At 38.0% G+C, this 19,478-nt stretch overlaps 1 protein-coding gene across 1 annotated transcript in view; it reads right to left on the bottom strand.

The window, feature by feature from the left end:
- LOC139947872 (arginine-hydroxylase NDUFAF5, mitochondrial-like) overlaps positions 1 to 19,478 on the bottom strand; it is a 113,247-nt gene that overhangs the window by 72,776 nt on the left and 20,993 nt on the right. The window contains exon 7 of the mRNA XM_071945703.1: positions 4,279 to 4,318. Coding sequence (XP_071801804.1) covers positions 4,279 to 4,318 — 40 coding nt within the window. The remainder of the gene's footprint in view (positions 1 to 4,278; positions 4,319 to 19,478) is intronic.

Below are 19,478 nucleotides of genomic sequence, written 5' to 3'. Positions count from 1 at the left end.
TAAAGTCAATAGTATTTCTTGACAGGCAAAGCTAACATGTTTATTTATGGGAAGGTAATAGTTTCCTTCGATGTGAAATCGGAACCAACTGCGCCTATTTACAAAGGAATTTGAACTTTGGGGGTATCGAGAGAGAAAAAAAGTAAATACAGAATTGATTAAAAAAAAATGATTGAATGTAACGTCTTTGTAGACAACGGAGTAATTTACTTCCGAATGAGATGGAGGAGACAGATAAATTACTTGATTTACTATGTTTGATACACATTTTATGGCCAGTTTGACAGAGATGTCTTCAGCCAGACTAAGAAAGTGACAGATTCACACCAGCCCCTAGTATAACTCTGACAAAATGAACATAAATAAGAAACTTTTTTTACATGATTATTCTGACACATAGGAATAAAAAGGGTACTAAAACATGATCATGAATGTTGTGTACAAGTGTTCAACAGAAACTTGACTTTGAAGTTTGTGCTGATGCAAATAAAAAAAATTAAAAACAGCAAACAAATTATCTGCAAACCATGTGCTGTTTTCCCAGTTCAGGAGTAGACATAAAATTACTAAAATGCCTTTTTTAGTTTTTGAAGGCCCCAGATCAAATCTTATCTCAGAAGAGAGACATGCATGTGGTATGTTTTTTTTCCAGTCCCTATCCCATTTTAAAATTGGTTTAGGTTTTTCTCTTAAATCTAAAACTGACCATGTCTTTATCATTTCTGTTACATTATAAGAAATAACCCAGCTCGCTGGCTAGAGCCAATGCAAAGGTCAAGGGTTTGAATCCCACCGCAGGAGTGATTTGCCTGTGGATCATTTCTCCACAGAGGGAAAGTACTAACTATACAGTGTAAGGGTAAACAAATTATATTCTTTATCCCGGATGCAAAACTTTTAGTGTACCCTTTTTTTTAGAAAGAAATTACCATCACCAAGAAACTTTCAAGACACACTGCACAATGATCACATTAAAGACAATTTCTTGATACCAATTCAGCTTGAGTCCAAACTTTGGAGGTTTTCCGATGATGCAAACTCACAAAAGACCAATCCTTTAAACCACTTTATCAGAGACCAACAAAGCTTGTTGTTTTCCCTCAGAAAAAAAAACCCAAAAGACATCCCTCAGGAGAGTTCCCCTCAGGGGCTTTTCATCAGGAGATAGCGGACCAAAACAATGATAGCCTCATCATCAGATGTTCCTGAACACTTGATTCCCATTGATTTCTGTTGCCAACCCCCACGAACCATCAACCGATATGGCCAAGTACACTACAACTCCTGCTCATTTGGGAATAGGTCCCAATCGTTAATTTTTACTTATCGTGACTTTGCGATAGGCGTGGGCCCTGTGACTGGACAGTGAATGACGAGCATGGTCACGTTCTGTATGAGAGAACTCAATAATCAATGTTAGGTCACATCACTTGCATAACACCTTGTTGATTATTCTGCATCATTACCTTTGGGTCTAATAGTCAGCTCCACCGTGGGGGATTCACAAAAAAAGGCAGTGTACAACTTTGCGGCAAACCATTGAACGTACTTTGTATGTGATGAAATAATACTTCAACAATTACAACATTAGTCGTCAAAAAGCAGGACAGTTCTTTTCAGAACTTAGAAGTCTCCCAAACAATCTGAAAAATCTACTCTGCGCTAGTAAAATAGAATATAACAAGACAGTTCTCTAAAGAAAAAAACTCTGATTTGCAAGTAGATTAGTTACAAGATTGTATCCACCAAGGCGCTGGAAAAGAGACACACTTTTTAAGATCGGTTTTGAAGTTCATGATTTATGATATCCATTTATGCTAAACCTTTTAATGGTTAACAAGTTGCTGCAACACACCCATCAGCCACTGCCAGAAACACAGGAGCAAAACCCCAGCTCTTAGTGATAAGTGTAACTGGATGTAAGTGTAACTGTAAGAAGAAATACCCTCATATTGCAGGAATGACAATCAGACCATTACGTAGCTACGGGCAACTACCCCATAATCTAACCGTTTCCCTCTATGCAAGTTTTATTATCATAGTACATGTATTGTTAGCTCTACTGAAAAGCAACAAGTCCTTATGCATGCACACAAAACATCCATAAGTTACCCGCCCACAACCTATCCTTTAACCTTTTCTTCCCTGTAAAGATGGTATACTTGTACGGTGGTTGACAATCAACACGAATCATACCACACTCACATCATTTGACTGTAGGTGTAAGATGCGGCAATTTATGACAACAAAACAAGGGCTTTGTACGAACCACATAAAATATAAACGCGGAGCACCACTAAGATGCCCCCCCCCCAAAAAAAAACAAAAAAAAAAAAAACTTTGCGACAAAAATTATATTTCCTCACAGAATGAGCGGAGTATATAATTATTTCAGATATCTTCTTGGATGTGTATTCTTCTTGAATGGCAAAGCCAAAGACCCCTAGTTACTGAGCGCCTGTTTGGTTGTTCAGCCCAAGTCTTGACATTGCATGAGGCACTCAGAATCAGGTCGTAACCCCCCTGACATTCAGAATAACCTCCTCTTCAAATGGTTCTCAAGACTGTCTCTGAATGCTAAAAATCTCCCCAAACCTTCAGGATCACTCTCATTTTCATCTCATATACAATCGAGACAGGAATCGACCGTGACAGACATGTTGAATGGTTGAAACTGTATTTATGGTAAGTTTGTCCTCCAACGCCCCCGGCATGCTTCTACAGGTAAACTGGATTTTTTTATTAAATGGAATTCAGGTCTCCCTTTTACAAGATTTTAGTAGATCAATGATGTTGCTGTTCACAACTACGGTAGAGATCTCAGGACTATACTCTCAAAATTGGGTCAAGCTTGAGAGGTTCGAGTCAATGGCTGTCCAAATAGAGCGTATAGAGGAGATCATGTGATCTGCTTACTGTAATCATGGACCACTGGACAGTACGCAGACTGATTGTTCCTTCACCTAACCTCAAGCTAGTGGTCATTTTGTCAATATCAAGAGGTAGGCCTATGGGCCAAGGGAGCTGTCTGGCGAGTTTCACAATTAACTCAATAATACTACTTGACAAAATAGTTTTGCTCACTCATAGTTTAAGGGGTTGGGTACTTTTTGTAGGACACAAAAACACAGTGTGCACAGATTTACATTAAACTTGAGAGAAGATAATGGTGGTAGAAAGCTTCCCTTAAAATAGTACTTGCTGAGGTGCTGTAGTTTTTGAGAGTCTAAAACAATGTCACAAAATAATTTTCCTCTCAGTTAGACAAAGTTTTGTCAATCATGTACAAATGCATTTATGAGTACTGGTATTAAATGCCAATACTGGTAAATATGTTTGTACTCGCTAACATAGGCCTAAAATGTAAATCTGTGGACATCTGTGTTTTGTGCTACAAAAAGTACCCAAACCCTTTAACGCTCATAAAACAAACTCATGACGACAGTGATCAATGGCAAAAGTAAAGGGGGGAAAATAAGCTTGCTTGAATATCATGTTTACTGAACACAACCTTTGATGAACCATCTTCTAATCTTGGCTCATAATTCATGCAAATGGAATAGAGTTTGAGGCTTTAAATTCACAGATATGCATTCCCACAGATATAATCCAGGATGTGATAGGCTGTTGTGAAAAACTTTTGAGCATGAAGCCCAATTATTAAAGGAAAACGTTGCCTGGGATCGGTCGAGTTGGTCTTTGAAAAGCGTTTGTGGCCGGTTGTTATAAAATGCATATATGGTTAGAAAGATGTTTAAAAAGTAAAATACAATGATCCACACACATTTGCCTCGAAATTGCGTGGTTTTCGTTTTACTTTGCCTCCCATAAATGGTCGACCGTATTTGTCGACGAGGTAAAAGGAACACCACGCAATTTCGAGTGATACTTGTGTGGATCATTGTATTCTACTTTTAAAATATCTTTCTAATCATATGCATTCTATAACAAACGGTTACAAAGCTGTTCAAAGACCAACTCGACCGATCCAAGGTAACGTGTTCCTTTAACATTGGTTTTATAAGCCCTACTCTGCAATCTTGGGCGTTGCTACATGTCTATCCATTTCTTTTAGAATTTGATCTTTAAAAAAAACCTTAAAAAACCCCAGACAAATCACATCTCTGTATGATCTCAAGGGATTTCCTTGCCATCATGTTGTGTAACCCATTCATGTAAGTCCCCGTTATTGTGACATTTTAATTTGATATCCAGCCAGGGACTGGATTTCAAGCAGCGATTATTAAACAAGCTTTATAGCGTCCCAAGTTAACTCACCTGTTTCAGTGCACCCGGTAGGTCATTCACCCAATGCAGGCTAAAATCATGGAAGGAAAACAAGAAAGGAAAAATTAATAAATTGCAAATTGTTTGATTACTTGGTGAAACAAGTTGGGGAAAAAAAGCAGGGGGAAAATTAAGTAGAAAATCAAAAATTACAAAAAAAGGTGTTCATGTTTCCCTTAACAATAAAAACAAAAAAGTATCTACACTATTTGTTTGCTTCCTTTGATGCCCTTCAATATGTGATGCCCAACGCCCAAAGAAAGCACTCCTTGGGAATTGTGAAATTGCAGTCAAATTGTAGACAACAGGAAAATCATTTGTGATAACAAAGATATGTGATCTCTTTAAAGGCAGTGGACACTATTGGTAGTTATTCAAAATAATTATTGGCATAAAACCTTTCTTTGTGACGAGTAATGGGGAGAGGTTGATGGTATAAAACATTGTGAGAAACGGCTCCCTCTGCAGTGCCATAGTTTTCGAGAAAGAAGTAATAATCCACGAATTTGATTTCGAGACCTCAAGTTTAGAACTTGAGGTCTCGAAATCAACCATCCAAACGCACACAACTTTGTGTTGCAAGGTTATTTTTTCTTTCCTTATTATCTTGCAGTTTCGATGACCGATTGAGCTCAAATTTTCACAGGTTTGTTATTTTATGCATATGTTGAGGTACACCAACTGTGAAGGCTAGTCTTTGACAATTACCAATAGTGTCCACTGGCTTTAACATTCTATGCTGAGGATTGCATACAGGCCCTATCTTGATGTTATTTAAAAATGGTTATTCTCATCCTTTTGACTAGCAAATAAAGCCAGCTGTTAAAAGTTTTGGTAGAAGTTCCTGTTTTTTTCCCCCCAAACTTAGGCATGAGGTTTGGTCCTTGGAAAACAGAAGGAACATCTTACCGAATACAATGGCTGACCTACATATACACATGGTCTTTTTTAGAATATTCAATCTCAAATTTTCTGATTTTTCCCAAGGGCAAAAAAAAAAAAGTAGAAGAAGGAAATCAGACTAAAAGCAGGAACAATATCATGCCCGACATTTCAATCCCGTCTCATACGAGGTTTATGGCATTTTCAATATTTCTTGATTCCCTGCTAGCCAGAAATAACAATTTACATCCGAGTCTGCTCATGATTGAAGTCTTTGACAGTAACCAGTACACTAAAAGAAACATATCAAACTGACAGTCATTTTACACACATAAAGCATTCAACTATTCCCAGATTGATATTGCTACATGGTCATAAAGATGGAATGTCACAAGATGTTTTTTCATCAAGCTGTACTTTCCCCCCAAAACATTAAGCAGACAGTACAGTTGGTAAATATCACCTGCCAAGCATGGCAGCTAGTTAAGTTGTGGAAGGTGAGGAAACTTCAAGAGAGGTTGTTTAAAGGTCAGTTCTCTCAACCCACAAACTTAAGCTCTCCTTTTGTCTACGATTAAAACTCAGTCCAAAGGATTAAGATAAAACATACAAATACTGTCAGCCTCAAGCTGTGCTTTAAGACAGCAAGAGCAATGCAGAAGTTCAATAGTCAAATCAATTTCGTCCCTTATTTACTTTTATTCGGTTTGGGTTTGAACAAAGACAAAATGATTGGAGTGGGATTTGAACCAACGACCTTGAGATTAACATACTGGCGCTCTACCAACTGAGCTTTTCAGCCATATGTTTGTGGCTTCCCTATGTCAATATCTTTGTTTGTGGGTGCCAGTCAAGAAGCCATAAAACTTACTTTTCTTCATCGAACATACTTTTATTTTTTTCTGCACAGTAGTTGAGAGCTCTGCCATCCAACTTGTTGAGATCCTGAGATAATTATCACAGGTTAAAGACAACTAAAAAGATGATGACATCCTGAGATAATTTATCTCGGGATGGACATCTCAAAAGTAGGACATCAGCTTTCCACTGTCCCCAATCAAAGTTACATTGGGGTGTCGTCATCTGTTTATGATGTCATCACCTGGCTGTTAGATATCTTGGGATCTCAATAAAATGGATGGCACTTCCAGAGCCCCGTAGCAGGGATGCACAAAAACCTTACTTTAATTCTTGACAAGCTCCATTTATTTTCAAGATGGGGGCCAATTGATCACAATTCTGAAATGGACCTGCCCACTAGAATCGGATTACCAAGGAGGCTTGTGTCAGCGACGTGGGCTCAATGAAGACTCTAAATACCGAAGGAGTGGATTCCTTGATCCACCTGGATCAGTTGAATCAATGAGAAGGAGGTGTCTTTGAACGGGTGTAATTTCATCCAACAGTGATCTACTTACATCCTCAGAGGTCAGAAATTGCGTGTAGAAGAGTAATGATTTGACAAGTGTTGCAAGTAATGTCAATTCATGATGTAGAACGCATAAAGTGTTACTAATGTGTAAACTTTGCGACACGTTTTCGCACAAACTCTTCAGGTTGATTTTTTCCACTTTGTGATGGAAGTTTAAGTACAGCGTTCTGCTTTCAATGAGTAATGACATTGACTGTCTTACTTTATGAATGTTTTATCATACTCAGTTGATATAAGACTTTTGCATAGAACATTACTCCATGTTTTTCTCATGTTGAAGATGATCTTGAGACACCTTTTTTACTTTCTTCCATTTGTGATGGAAGTTAGAGTACAGGGTTTGCTATCAATGAGTAATGACATTGACTGTCTTACTTTATGAATGTTTTTATCAAACTCAACTGAAGTAAGACTATTGCATAGAACATTACCCCATGTTTTTCTCATCTTGAAGATGATCTTGAGACACCATTTTTTTGTTTTACTTCCTTCCACTTTGTGATGGAAGTCAGAGTACAGTGACAAGACATTGACTTTACATGACATTGACTTTATGAATGTTTTATCATACTCATTGATGTAAGACTTTTTATTTTGAACACTATCCCATGATTTTTTCATCTTAAAGAAGACCCCGGACATAATTCTCATTTTCCCATTCCAAAAGAAAATAAGTTGTAGTGAGCTTCTCAAAGGGATACCTGAACTATGGCTTCCTGGGTTGTATGGTAAAGCTGTGTGTCGTGATCCCTGGATAAACATGTACCGCAGTTACGGATTTATTGATTGATTGAATTTATTCGGATAAAAATACAGCAAGAACATGCCAAAAATACATACACAATATTAAGAGAAAAGACAATGAGATAAGATAAACTAAAATAGCACAAAATTATCCAAGGATACCCCCCCCCCCCCAAAAAAAAAAAAAAAAATAAAGGGGAAAACTATTACTTATTTCCATTCGGGTTCTGTTTTTGACTGGCAACCCTGAAAAAGATACTAACAAAATAGGAAGATAGCCAACATTATAGCCCAGCTGGTAAGCTGCAGATTCAAATCCAGTTCTAGTAGTAGTGTAATGTTTTGCCCCTTCATTCACCCTCCAATCAAACTATATTTTAACCTAAGTCAGTTTCCCTTGTGGTTTATTACTTGAAATTCCTACATGGAATGAGATGGTGAAGTCTTCTAGAAGAGTCTGTACTATCAATGAAAGCTTGGCCATCTTCATGCATGTCATGTAGTCATCAATGGTTTATAAGACATCGTCTCTAACTGAAGGACACCAAAGGTACAGTGCCTTCTTAAAGGCAGTCGACACTATTGGTAATTACTCAAAATAATTATTAGCATAAAACCTTTCTTGGTGACGAGTAATGTGGAGAGGTTGATAGTAAAAAACATTGTGAGAAACGGCTGCCTCTGAAGTGCCATAGTTTTTGAGAAAGAAGTAATTTTCCACAAATTTGATTTCAAGACCTCAGATTTAGAACTTGAGGTCTCGAAATCAACCATCTAAACGCACACAACTTCGTATGACAAGGGTGTTTTTTTCTTTCATTATTATCTCGCAAGTTCGATGACCAATTGAGCTAAAATTTTCACAGGTTAGTTATTTTGTGCATATGTTGAGATACACCAACAGTGAAGGCTAGTCTTTGACAATTACCAATAGTGTCCACTGCCTTTAAAGGGTCTGGGTACTTTTTGTAGGACACAAAACACAATGTCCACAGATTTACATCAAATTCCCACAGTTTGAAGATAATGATGGTTGAAAGCTTCCCTTAAAATATTACTTACTGAGGTGCTGTAGTTTTGAGAAATTAGTAAAACAAGTCACGGAAATCATTTTCGTCTCAGGAGACGAAAATTATGTTATCATGTAAAACTTATTTCTGTTACATTTTTTTTCTCATTTCTAAAAAACTACAGCACTTAAGCAAGTAATATTTTAAGGGAAACCTTCTAATATCGTTATCCTCAAACTGTGTAAGTTTAATGTAAATCTGTGGACATTGTGTTTGTGTTACAAAAAAGTACCCCAATCCTTTAAGCATAACACCAAAGTTAGTTGGGTGACTGAACATAGTTGGCATGTTACAGCGTCCCTGAAGTACAATTTACCAAGAAGGTTAAATTCTTAGACTTGTCCTTTGATTGCAGAATCAGATTGTTCAAATTTTGCACAAAAAAAGAAGAACAAAAATAATGCACTTGAAAATCACCAGATTGTAATCCTAGAGTACACACCACTTGATTTTGACAGATAAAATAAAATCTGAAGAATGGTTGAGAAGTGTTTTAATGAAATACACACTCATTAAAGAAAATGGTAAATCAAAAAGATTAGAGATCACAATGGCACGTTGAGAGATTGCCACTTCTGATGACACAGTACAGCAGTCGACATATAGATGAGAGATATGATGCTATTCAATTTAGAGTGTCAGAATGGAGTGTCCGGAATAACCTAAAGTTTTGCTTAGTTGCTAAAGTCTAAGATCCAGCGGCCATCACAGCAACCCACGTACAACTGTACCGACCTTTATAGACCTTTCTGTTGCAACGTCACAGCCTGAGTTTTTGCCAACTGAGGTTGGAAAACTAGATTTGTGATGCACTGTCTGTGATGTTAGTATTTTCTAATTCCATTTTTTTTTTACAAAAGAGACCTGCCAACCCCCCCCCCCTCCCTACTGATCCTCAGTTTAATGACATGGAACAAAACAGACATAACAAAAGTTGACTGACCTATGAAAAAAGGTCCCGCAAAGCAATTTCTAACTACTGGACTTAAAGAAAATCCCGCAAGGATGAAAAACACACATTAAAATACACATAAATTACGCTTCTACAGCCATGGCAGATCAAGAATGCTCTCTATGGATACATCACTATTTACACATTAGAGTCACCCACCCTGGAGTCTCAAGCTTCTGAAAGTTCAAAACTCTGTCCAAGGTCTTGCCCAACTTTAAGACACTATTGGTAATTACTCAAAATAATTGTTGTCATACAAACTTACTTGGTAACAAGCAATGGAGATATGTTATAAAACATTGTGAGAAACGGCTCACTCTGAAGTAACATAGTTCTTGAGAAAGAAGTAATTTCTCACTAACATATTGTAATCAAATTCAAGACCAAATTCAAGACCTTGCCACAACTTGTGCGGCAAGGGTGTTTTTTTCTTCCATTATTCTCTCGCAACTTCGACGACCGATTGAGTTCAAGTTTTCACAGGTTTATTAATTTCATGCATATGTTGAGATACACCAAGTAGGAAGACTGGTCTTTGACAATTACCAAAGGTGTCCAGTGTCTTTAAAACAAACAAAGCAGGTCCAAATGTAATCTTACATTTTTGTTTTGCATAGATGGCTCTCTGAAGTAGATTTTTGTTGTATTATGACTACAACAGCTAAATCAAACTCTAAGGGGATTTAAGTGGCACTCAACAAATTTGAAGAATCTAAATAGTTTTCCCTAAAAATATGCATCATTACCAGAAAGTGTTTTCATAAAGGTGATGCCTTTTTTGTGATTCGGCACTCTTCAGAAAAAACGCACCCCAAAACAAAACAAAAGTGTCGGGAAGAAAAAACAACTGTTTGAAATGTCAATGACTGCTGGTCCCACATCACTACAAAATGCACACAGCAGGCAATATCTGTGTTGAACTAATACAAGCACAAGTAGCGATACCCTCAAGGACTGTTTGCTTTATTTATTTCCAAACCCCCACTCCCCTACATTCCCCTCTCCCAAGCTCCCTTGGCAGAGATATGCTCAGTGGGCCCCCCTGCAACCTACACGTGAGTGTTTATGTAGTTGGTATTTGCTCACATGAAGTTAACCATGTCCAAACATCCACTTGCGTGCATACATGGACGAAAGAAAAAGACGAAGAAGAAGAAGAAGAGAAAAAAACTGAAGGCTGGTATGTTAAGTGTGGTTCAGAATGCTGGCTTACGCAGAGACATAAGGTTAACAGCTTCCTTTTGGCAACAGCGAGAGAAGAAAGTTATTATCGACCATATGAGAGGAGTGGTTCAAGCGTCTTTCCCTCTCAGGGCGACCCTTCGCACAAGCTCGCTTTCATACTCACTACGAGCACAAGCAATCAAAAACCTTCCTGTAGTCTTTATCAGCACTAGATCACCCAAGATACCATAATACCCTCTGAACAGAAAAAATACCCCCATTGTCCTCTAGGCAAGAGAACCCTCTTCTATTAAACACTCCAATAAATTGCTGATGAGATAAGGAAGAGCGGGAGTGTACTGGAGAGGGGGGGGGAAGGATGGAAATTAATTGGGAGAGGCAGGATGGAGTGTGGTGGGACGTCTGGGGAAGTGGATGTTTTTGGATGCATTCAAGCACAACTTAATGTGACAATTATACCTGGCGTAAATTGATGGATAAAACACAATGTAAGCAGATCAGTGTATAATCATAAAGTGGTGTCTGAGACAAAAAAAGTAGGTGGCACCATTTTAAAGAGCTCTATACTCAAGCCAATCAAATTTGCAAAGCATGTCAATTGTTTGAAACTTGTTGTGTGTGCAAAGCAGGCAAAATGTGATGCAATGTGCAATGTGATGAATGTAGGCCTTTTATTGAATCTGACTGGATTCTGACTTTAGAAAATGGCTTAGGAAGGGAGTATGCCTTTAGCAAGGTTGATGTTACTTCCGAGCTCAAAGCTGGCATGGTGAACGTTGTACCCAAATCATCATTTCAAACAAATTTCAGCAGCATCTATTTATGACAGAAATATGTGTAATTCTGAGAAGAGCATATGTATTATTAACTTTGGGTTTTTGGTAATCAGTAATCAGGTGCCAGTTTTTGTGTGTGAAGTGTGTATACAGAAGTGGCTTACTGTGGATTTATGTCACAATAACAGGCATAATTTCATAGAGCTGCACACAAAGCAATTATGCTTTCCAGATTAACGTTACCACTAAAATACTGTCTTACAGGCCACCCATTCCCAATGTTTCAATAAACATTCCCTGTCCACTCCCCCTGACAATAAACATTCTCTCCCCTGTCCCTGTCCAATATTGACTGGAATGTAGAAGACTGGTGCAATGAGAGCCAACATTGAAAGGGGGCATGGGGGCCAAACGAGATATGGCTAGGATTGTAGCTCATTTTTGCTTTAGAAGAAATTGTTCAAGCAATGTTGTCTGCTTATCCTGTTCTGTATCCAGGGCCCAGGTTAGTTTGCACTTAATACATTAAAGCCACATTCATTACTATTATACTGTTTAACACCTTCAACCATAGAGCAAGTATGCTTCAACCACATGTTGGAAACGCCAGACTGCTATGAAAAGGGAACCAGGTCTCAAAGCAACACAAAGAAATTCCACTGTGACCAAAATTGTTTGATGTAGTGTTATGTGTTCACCATGCTTGAACTAAAACTTGAACGTCAACTGAGAGCTTGCTCTATGAAGTACACAGTAGATGTATGTGCAAACTGATTCAGAAAACCCCCCAGAACAAACACGTCCTTGGAGTGGCCAAAGGCAGTAAGTGCAAGTATTTGTTTTCTTTCTACCTAAAAGTTGTTTAACACGCATACAGAAACAAGAAATCCATAAACGCCAATATTCAACCTGAAAATGCAATTTAGAAAGCTGGCAAAGCCATCACACAGACCTCTCCAGATGCGAGAGTGTTTTCACGTCTTAAAACCTCTTGTTTTCTCCATTAATCAATGTGTGTTTAGATTAAATTCCTCAAAAGCTCCCGCAGGCATGGAAACAATCCCATCTTTTCGGACAAGCACACATCAACACCTTGTCCATCAACCCAATACAAGAAAAACGAACCAAATATCTTCCATGACCGAACTGTGGTCTCGGAGCGCAGGAAATTGCCAAATGAAAGTTGACACCTCTTAGCGGGCACACGGATACGCGAGTTTGGACCCTCTCCAATACAGGTGGTATGAAAGTTAATATTTTGGGTATCGATGGTCCAGCGAGCAGCTACCTTCATCTACTCATCAGAACACTCACTGCTGAAGTCTCAATCTTTCAAAAACACAAGAAACTTGATCCGGATGATTGTGATTTCTTCATTAAAATTGATTTCCTCATCCTTGGCATGTATCGGTCTCTAATTTGCACTCAACACTTTTAGGTTAATACACTGCTTGACCCACATGTTCACAGTCAATGATTCTATGTGGGTCCAGATCAAGTTTACCAGAGGGAAAATGAGATGAAAAGTCAAAAGTCAAGCAATTTCCTTATCCCCCCGTGGCGCCTTCCCGATAATCGGGATTTCGGATTTAAGATTTGCACAAGACGCGGCAAACAGTCTTTTCATGATTTCTTTGGAGACCGGCGCAACTGGCCGCCTTTCTTGATAATTGCCTAGTTTGCCGCCGTGCATTCCTCCAACATTGTTTTTTGTCTCGTGTGAAATAATAAACAGTAGTGTGCTGGTGAAAATCTATTTCATCGGGATAAAATCATTAAGCTAAGAGATAAGATGGTTCTATCTGGTGTAGCTTCAGACTTCAAATGATTAATGACCACAGACATCTGATCAATGTCTTAAGGTGAACCCCAAGTAGTGTCTGTGGATCCTCACTATACACTCGACACAGGGAATGCACAAACTGTGAAATGACTGCTCAAACTTCATTGCATTTATCATCCATAGGCTCATTAATAAATATAGAAATTTATTGTGTAATAAACCATAAGGAAAAAATAACTTTACGTTGAACCAAGAAAATTGACTATAGAGCGGGACTTGAATCTGTGACTTCCAGGTGTTTTTTTTTTTGGAGCCGACAATACTCCAACTGAATAGCACCAATGTTGTAGTCTCCCTATACTGTCAACATCTTTATTTTGTTCATGGATACCAGTCAGAGGCCAATCAACCTGTAATTACAAGTTAAGCTAGGGATCATACCCAAAAGAGTTGAAGCAAAATGACAAGAACTCTGTAAAAACATTTGCAAAAACATACTGCACTAAATAGCTGTTACATTTATATGTAGTCTTTGACTTTTTATCGTATTCTTATCCTAAATGACATTTAGACCTACCTACTTTAGTGTTGTCTAAAAGTCATGACACAAAAATGATTGCAAGTGATCACTGACAGTTTGGAATCTACAAAAGGATATGCACTGACGAATATCTTTCCATGCATCGTTCTGCGTTTGTGCTCAATTTAACTTGAAATCCGCTTTTATCCCCTGAAACTCAACTGCCCCGAACATCAATATAAAAACTATGTGACCTCTTCGAGAACCTTCCCGTCTTCATTGGTGCTATACACCTTGTAACAAAACCAAAAAACACGTCCACACCTTGACATTTTCCTTTAGAAAGTAGATCAAGGATGAGGGTAACCTTGCTTGCAAATCGTGCCTCGTCAAGCTTCCTAATATAGACTGCCCTATAGGTCCGACCAATGTTGTGCAACCAAGGAAGCATGCATCGACCGATCGCACCAAATGCAGGGAGTAAAAAATGATCCAACTAAACATGGGACCTTTCAGGGTTGATTGCTTCCTCAAAGGAAATCAAAGGGAAGGCTTGTGGGCCGAGCACATTCCTGTACATTTACATGTACTTCACATGTAAATGCACTTTCTCCAATTGGCATTTTCTTTGACATTATGATTTCATGCTTAAAGGCAGTGGACAAGCTATTGGTAGTTTCTCAAAAAAATTATTAGCATAAAACCTTACTTGGTAATAAGATTGGGAGCTGATTGTATAAAACATTGTGAGAAACATCTCCCTCTGAGGTAACATAGTTTTCGAGAAAGAAGCGTTTTTTCACAAATTTGATTTCGGGACCTCAGAATTAGATTTTAAGGTCTAGAAATCAAGCATCTGAAAGCACAGAACTTCGGGTGACAAGGATGTTTTTCTTTCATTATTATCTCGCAACTTCGAAGACCAATTGAGTTCAAAATTTTCACAGGTTTGTTATTTCATGCATATGTTGAGCTACATGTACACCAAGTGAGAAGACTGGTCTTTGACAATTACCAATAGTGTCCAGTGTCTTAAAGTCCAAGCCTTATGTTATGAACTCGGTCACACTTTCTTGTCAGCTGGCAAATCTGTACTCATATTCTCTGATGAAGCATTAACCCTGTAGTGATTCTCTCCATCAGAAAATAAAAAAGTGCCCTGGCAGTACTTGTTGTGTTTGACCAGAGATGAATAATGAACAACTGGCTGTTTTCTGTCACAACAAAGTGGCAAGCCCGGTGCCTCCTCAAGAAAAAAAAGCATCTCCGGTGCAGCGCAGACCACGCAGAGCGCGTCATTGTCTCAAAAAGATGTGTCAACAGACAAGCCCCCCACTGACAAATCGTATGTATTGTGATTAAATTGCAGCTTCTTTCTTTGCCCTTTTTTTACAGGCGTTAAGATGGTATCTCCGTTTGCAAACAAACATTGAAAAACTGCTCTTAGATACCATGGTTTCTGAGGATTAACAAAGTGAATCCTCACTTAACTGACTCAATCTGTTGTTTCTAAAAGACACATCCTTAAGAACTGTCAAAGGTCAATAAAAGTCAATACTAATACTTTCTGAAGTGTACAGACTTTTTTCCATGCGAACCTGTACCAATGTACATATATACACAAACTCGCTGCATGCAATGCGAGACCACTGCATCGAAGAGAGAGAGAAAAAAAACTTGAATCTGAAAAGCAGATGTGTGAACTGCATGTACTTGATATCATTTTGATGGAGTCTATTTCTCATGTGGAGATGCCTTCTAAATGAGAAGAACCCAAGAACTTCATGAAGATTACATTGACAGCGAACACATTGCATGAATTCACAATGTGTATGCAATCTACTTCAGATGAGTATTACAGGTTTTTCAAGGCTGCAGTCAAAAACTTTTTGAAATCACAAATGTGACTACAAACCGTGACACAAATGTACTCACTTTAATTAGCAATCTACTTTTACTCCGCTTCTCCCAACCGACTTGAAAATCCATCAATTTTTTTTTTAAATCTTCTGTTAAACTCATCAAATCTGTAAGGCAAACCCAATGAAACTTAGTACTTGTTAATTTGTTTTCTTTTTGTAGCACCATGAGTGCCTGGTCTTATTTGGGTATAACTATGTGCTTATAAATATTTATTATTTTACTTCTTTAAAGCCATTACACACTTTCGGTAAACAGTATTGTCCAAGTCCCACACTTCACAACTTATATATAAAATAACAAACCTGTGAAAATTAAGGCTCAATCGGTCATCGGAATCGGGAAAAATTAACAGGAAAATCCACTCTTGTTTCCACACGTTTCGCTGTGTCATGACATGTGTTTAAAATAAATCCATAATTCTCGCTATCGAGATTCGATATTGTTTTAATGTTTTCTCAAAAAGTAAAGCATTTCATGGAATAATGTTTCAAGAGAAGTCTTTCACAATTACCTTCTGTAAACCCTGTAAATTATTTGTAAATCTGTGAACTTTTTGGGGGATTTTCTGTACCGAATGTGTATAATGGCTTTAAAGATGAGTGTATGCAATTATTGAACAGTCTCCCGACACATCTGCGCTCAGCAACATCACTTACGATATTTAAGAAAGGCCTAAAATCTCACCTTTTCACTCAATGGTACCTCTTGTGCCGGGTTCATTTGGTTTCCCTTTCCTTAATTTCCTTAATTTTTCTGAGTCATGTGCATCATCAACTGCTGTGATCTAACTGGAATAGCGGCTAACAAATGTCTTTTTTGATGTATATTTGGTTTGCGGTAACACCATGTGTGTATCTACTTGCCAGGTAGAGTTGTTCTTAGAGAACTGTCTTGCTTTATTCTACTGTCGCGGAGTAGATAATGTCTTTTTGTATCGTATTTGTATGTATGCAAACATACTTCTAATAGAGTCGTCTGGTCTGAAAATGCTGCAACTGTGTCTAGTATTTATAATTGGCTCTATGACACAGAGACTCAGAGACTGTCTGGGTTTAAGGTAACCAGCGGCTACAGTGGTCATCAAGAAATATAAGTCACCCAGACTCAATGGTCATATCCCGTTTGACCACAGTACGCATTATTATTAGGTTCCATTGACGCATTGTCTCTCAGTCCCGGACGGGCAGAAAAGCAAATCAAAACAGCCACCGAAACCGCCTCGACAAAGCCGCAAGGATAGAAAAGCTATATTGGCTTTTCCATTTCATTTGTGAAATCAGCAAATTGTCTCGGTTATGAACAAGGTCGAGGCCTAACGGCATTACTCGCACCCACCCCCAATTCCCTCCCCGACATTAATGTTATTAACCCATGCAACAGCGGTTGAGGAAACAGCAGTCAACTGCTAAAGGCCCACGGCATTGTACGAGCAGAACAGAACTATAAATGTACAATGAAATAAAAAACTACCAAATTAATTATCTGTTAATTCCAGAGTCCATGGGCAGAACGATATAACTAATTGTGAAAATATGTTCAGGGTGATAATGATTAGAGTTGACAATGATCGTTCGCTTTAATTTAAAAAAAGAAAAGTACAGTTAGTTGAATTGCTTGTGAAAAAAGGGCCTTCAATGGAATGTAGTCATAAAAACTAATTAAAACTTAATTGTACAGAGACCTCTGTAGTTATTGCCCTTGTTCAGGCTTTGAACTAACCAATGTATGCATCAGAAATCTGATTTACTTATACTTCTTTGTGACTAGAATGTTATGTCATTCTTAATGACAAAGTATCAAATCTGAAATCCCCAGTAAAACTGTATAGAGCTGCTTATATTATAAGCAGACAATATTGCTCAACAAATTGCTGCTGAGCACAACTAAGCAGGAAACCAATTGTAAAGGTTACATGTGACAACTGACATGGTACTTCGTCAAAACATCTCGTCAATGCTGGACTATAGTAACTAACAACATATTGAGAATATCCTAACCTACAATTACATGGTTATAATTCCCTGATGTAATTAGCAAATATTGTGGCTATTTAAAGTGATTTCAGAGGTGAGGTACATAAGGTAGAGTAGGTTCGTACTGAAAAGCAAATACCTTTAAGTATTTCAAATTTGCTGTCATTAAAGACATAAGACATAAGAAAACTTTATTGATCTCCGAAAGAAGAAATTGCATTGCTCACACGATAATCCAGAGGTCGTTGGTTCGAATCCCACTCTAGTCAATTCTTTGTTCAACCCCAAAAATCAAGTTTTTAAAAACACACCAAAAATGAAAATGAAAATGAATGTGAATGAATAAAGGACATTATAAACATTGTCGTCCTTTCACACGAGGTGCAATTTCACAACCATGCTAAAATTAAGCAAGGGACCCTAGCTAAATTGCTGACGTGTGAACAGAGCTTATGACCCTAACTTTAATAAAAATGTAGCCTTTAGAGAGGCCATAGTACATGCGAAGTCCATGTACATCTGGGTCGTGTTTAATTGGAGATGTGTGTTGTTTGCCTCACGTGCATGCCCCCTAACTAATTCAAAATGACAGGTAAATGGACTTGTAGCGATCCCAGCCCCCAAAACTAATAAAACAAATATCCTGTTCAACTAGTTTCCTCGATGAACATTTTAATGTAATGATGCCACTTTCCAGCAGTGATCTGTCTGAAACTGTTGACATTGTTGACAACATTCAATACAGTGGCATGTTTGAATTGACGGCTTCATGCTCTAGGGGAGTCAGATCACTGCAAATGCCTCCTTCTCAACTTCACCGCTGCAGCTGATAGCCACCAGTGAAAGCCGGAGTCACTCAGTTCAGATAGTGACTTATAGTGACTTAAAGGGAAGGTGTACGTTTGTTAAAGACACTGGACACTATTGGTATCTGTCAAAGACCAGTCTTCTCACTTGGTGTATCTCAACATATGCATAAAATAACAAACCTGTGAAAATTTGAGCTCGATCGGTCGTCGGAGTTGCGAGATAACTATGAAAGACAAAACACCCTTGTCACACGAAGTTGTGTGCTTTCAGATGCTTGATTTTGAGACCTGAAATTCTAAATCTGAGTTGTCAAAATCAAAGTCGTGGAAAACTACTTCTTTGTTGAAAACTACGTTACTTCAGAGAGAGCCGTTTCTCACACTGTTTATACCATCAACAGCTCCCCATTACTTGTTAAATGTTAAACCAAATAAGGTTTTATGCTAATAATTATTTTGAGTAATTACCAATAGTGCCCACTGCCTTTAAAGCCATTGGACCCTTTCGGTAAACAGTGTTGCCCAAGGCCCACACTTTGTGTACCACAACTTCTATACCAAATAACAAACCTGTGAAAATTTAGGCTCAATCGGTCATCGGAGTCGGGAGAAAACAACGAAAAAACCCACCCTTGTTTCCGTGCGTTTCGCCGTGTCATGACATGTGTTTAAAATAAATCCGTAATTCTCGTTAACGAGAATTTATATTGTTTTGCTGTTTTCTCAAAAAGTAAAGCATTTCATGGAATAATATTTCAAGAGAAGTCTTTCACCATTGCCTTCTGTAAACCCTGTAAGTTATTTGTAAATCTGTGAACTTTTTTTTTTTTCCTGAACCGAAAGGGTCCAATGGCTTTAATCACTCTTAAAATTAACGGCAATAAAAGTACATCTTCTTTCCATAGTATCAAGCATTTTGAAAATCGTTTTACTTTGGAGTAATGTGGTTATGGAAAAAGATATAAATTTGTACACAAAATATTTGCCTGAAAAGCATTTCTCAGAGGGTGTATCCCAATTACAGATTTGTCTTCCTTTGTGGACATAACCCCTCCGGATTTTCAGCGATATATCAAAAACGCTACTGCCTTTTGAAATGAAATGTTCACAGGTTAGTTTGATTGTGTTTAACTACATTTATG

This window comes from Asterias amurensis, chromosome 1, assembly GCF_032118995.1.
Source record: "Asterias amurensis chromosome 1, ASM3211899v1".
Taxonomy (NCBI): Eukaryota; Metazoa; Echinodermata; class Asteroidea; order Forcipulatida; family Asteriidae; genus Asterias; species Asterias amurensis.
This window is presented reverse-complemented; position numbering and strand designations above follow the sequence as displayed.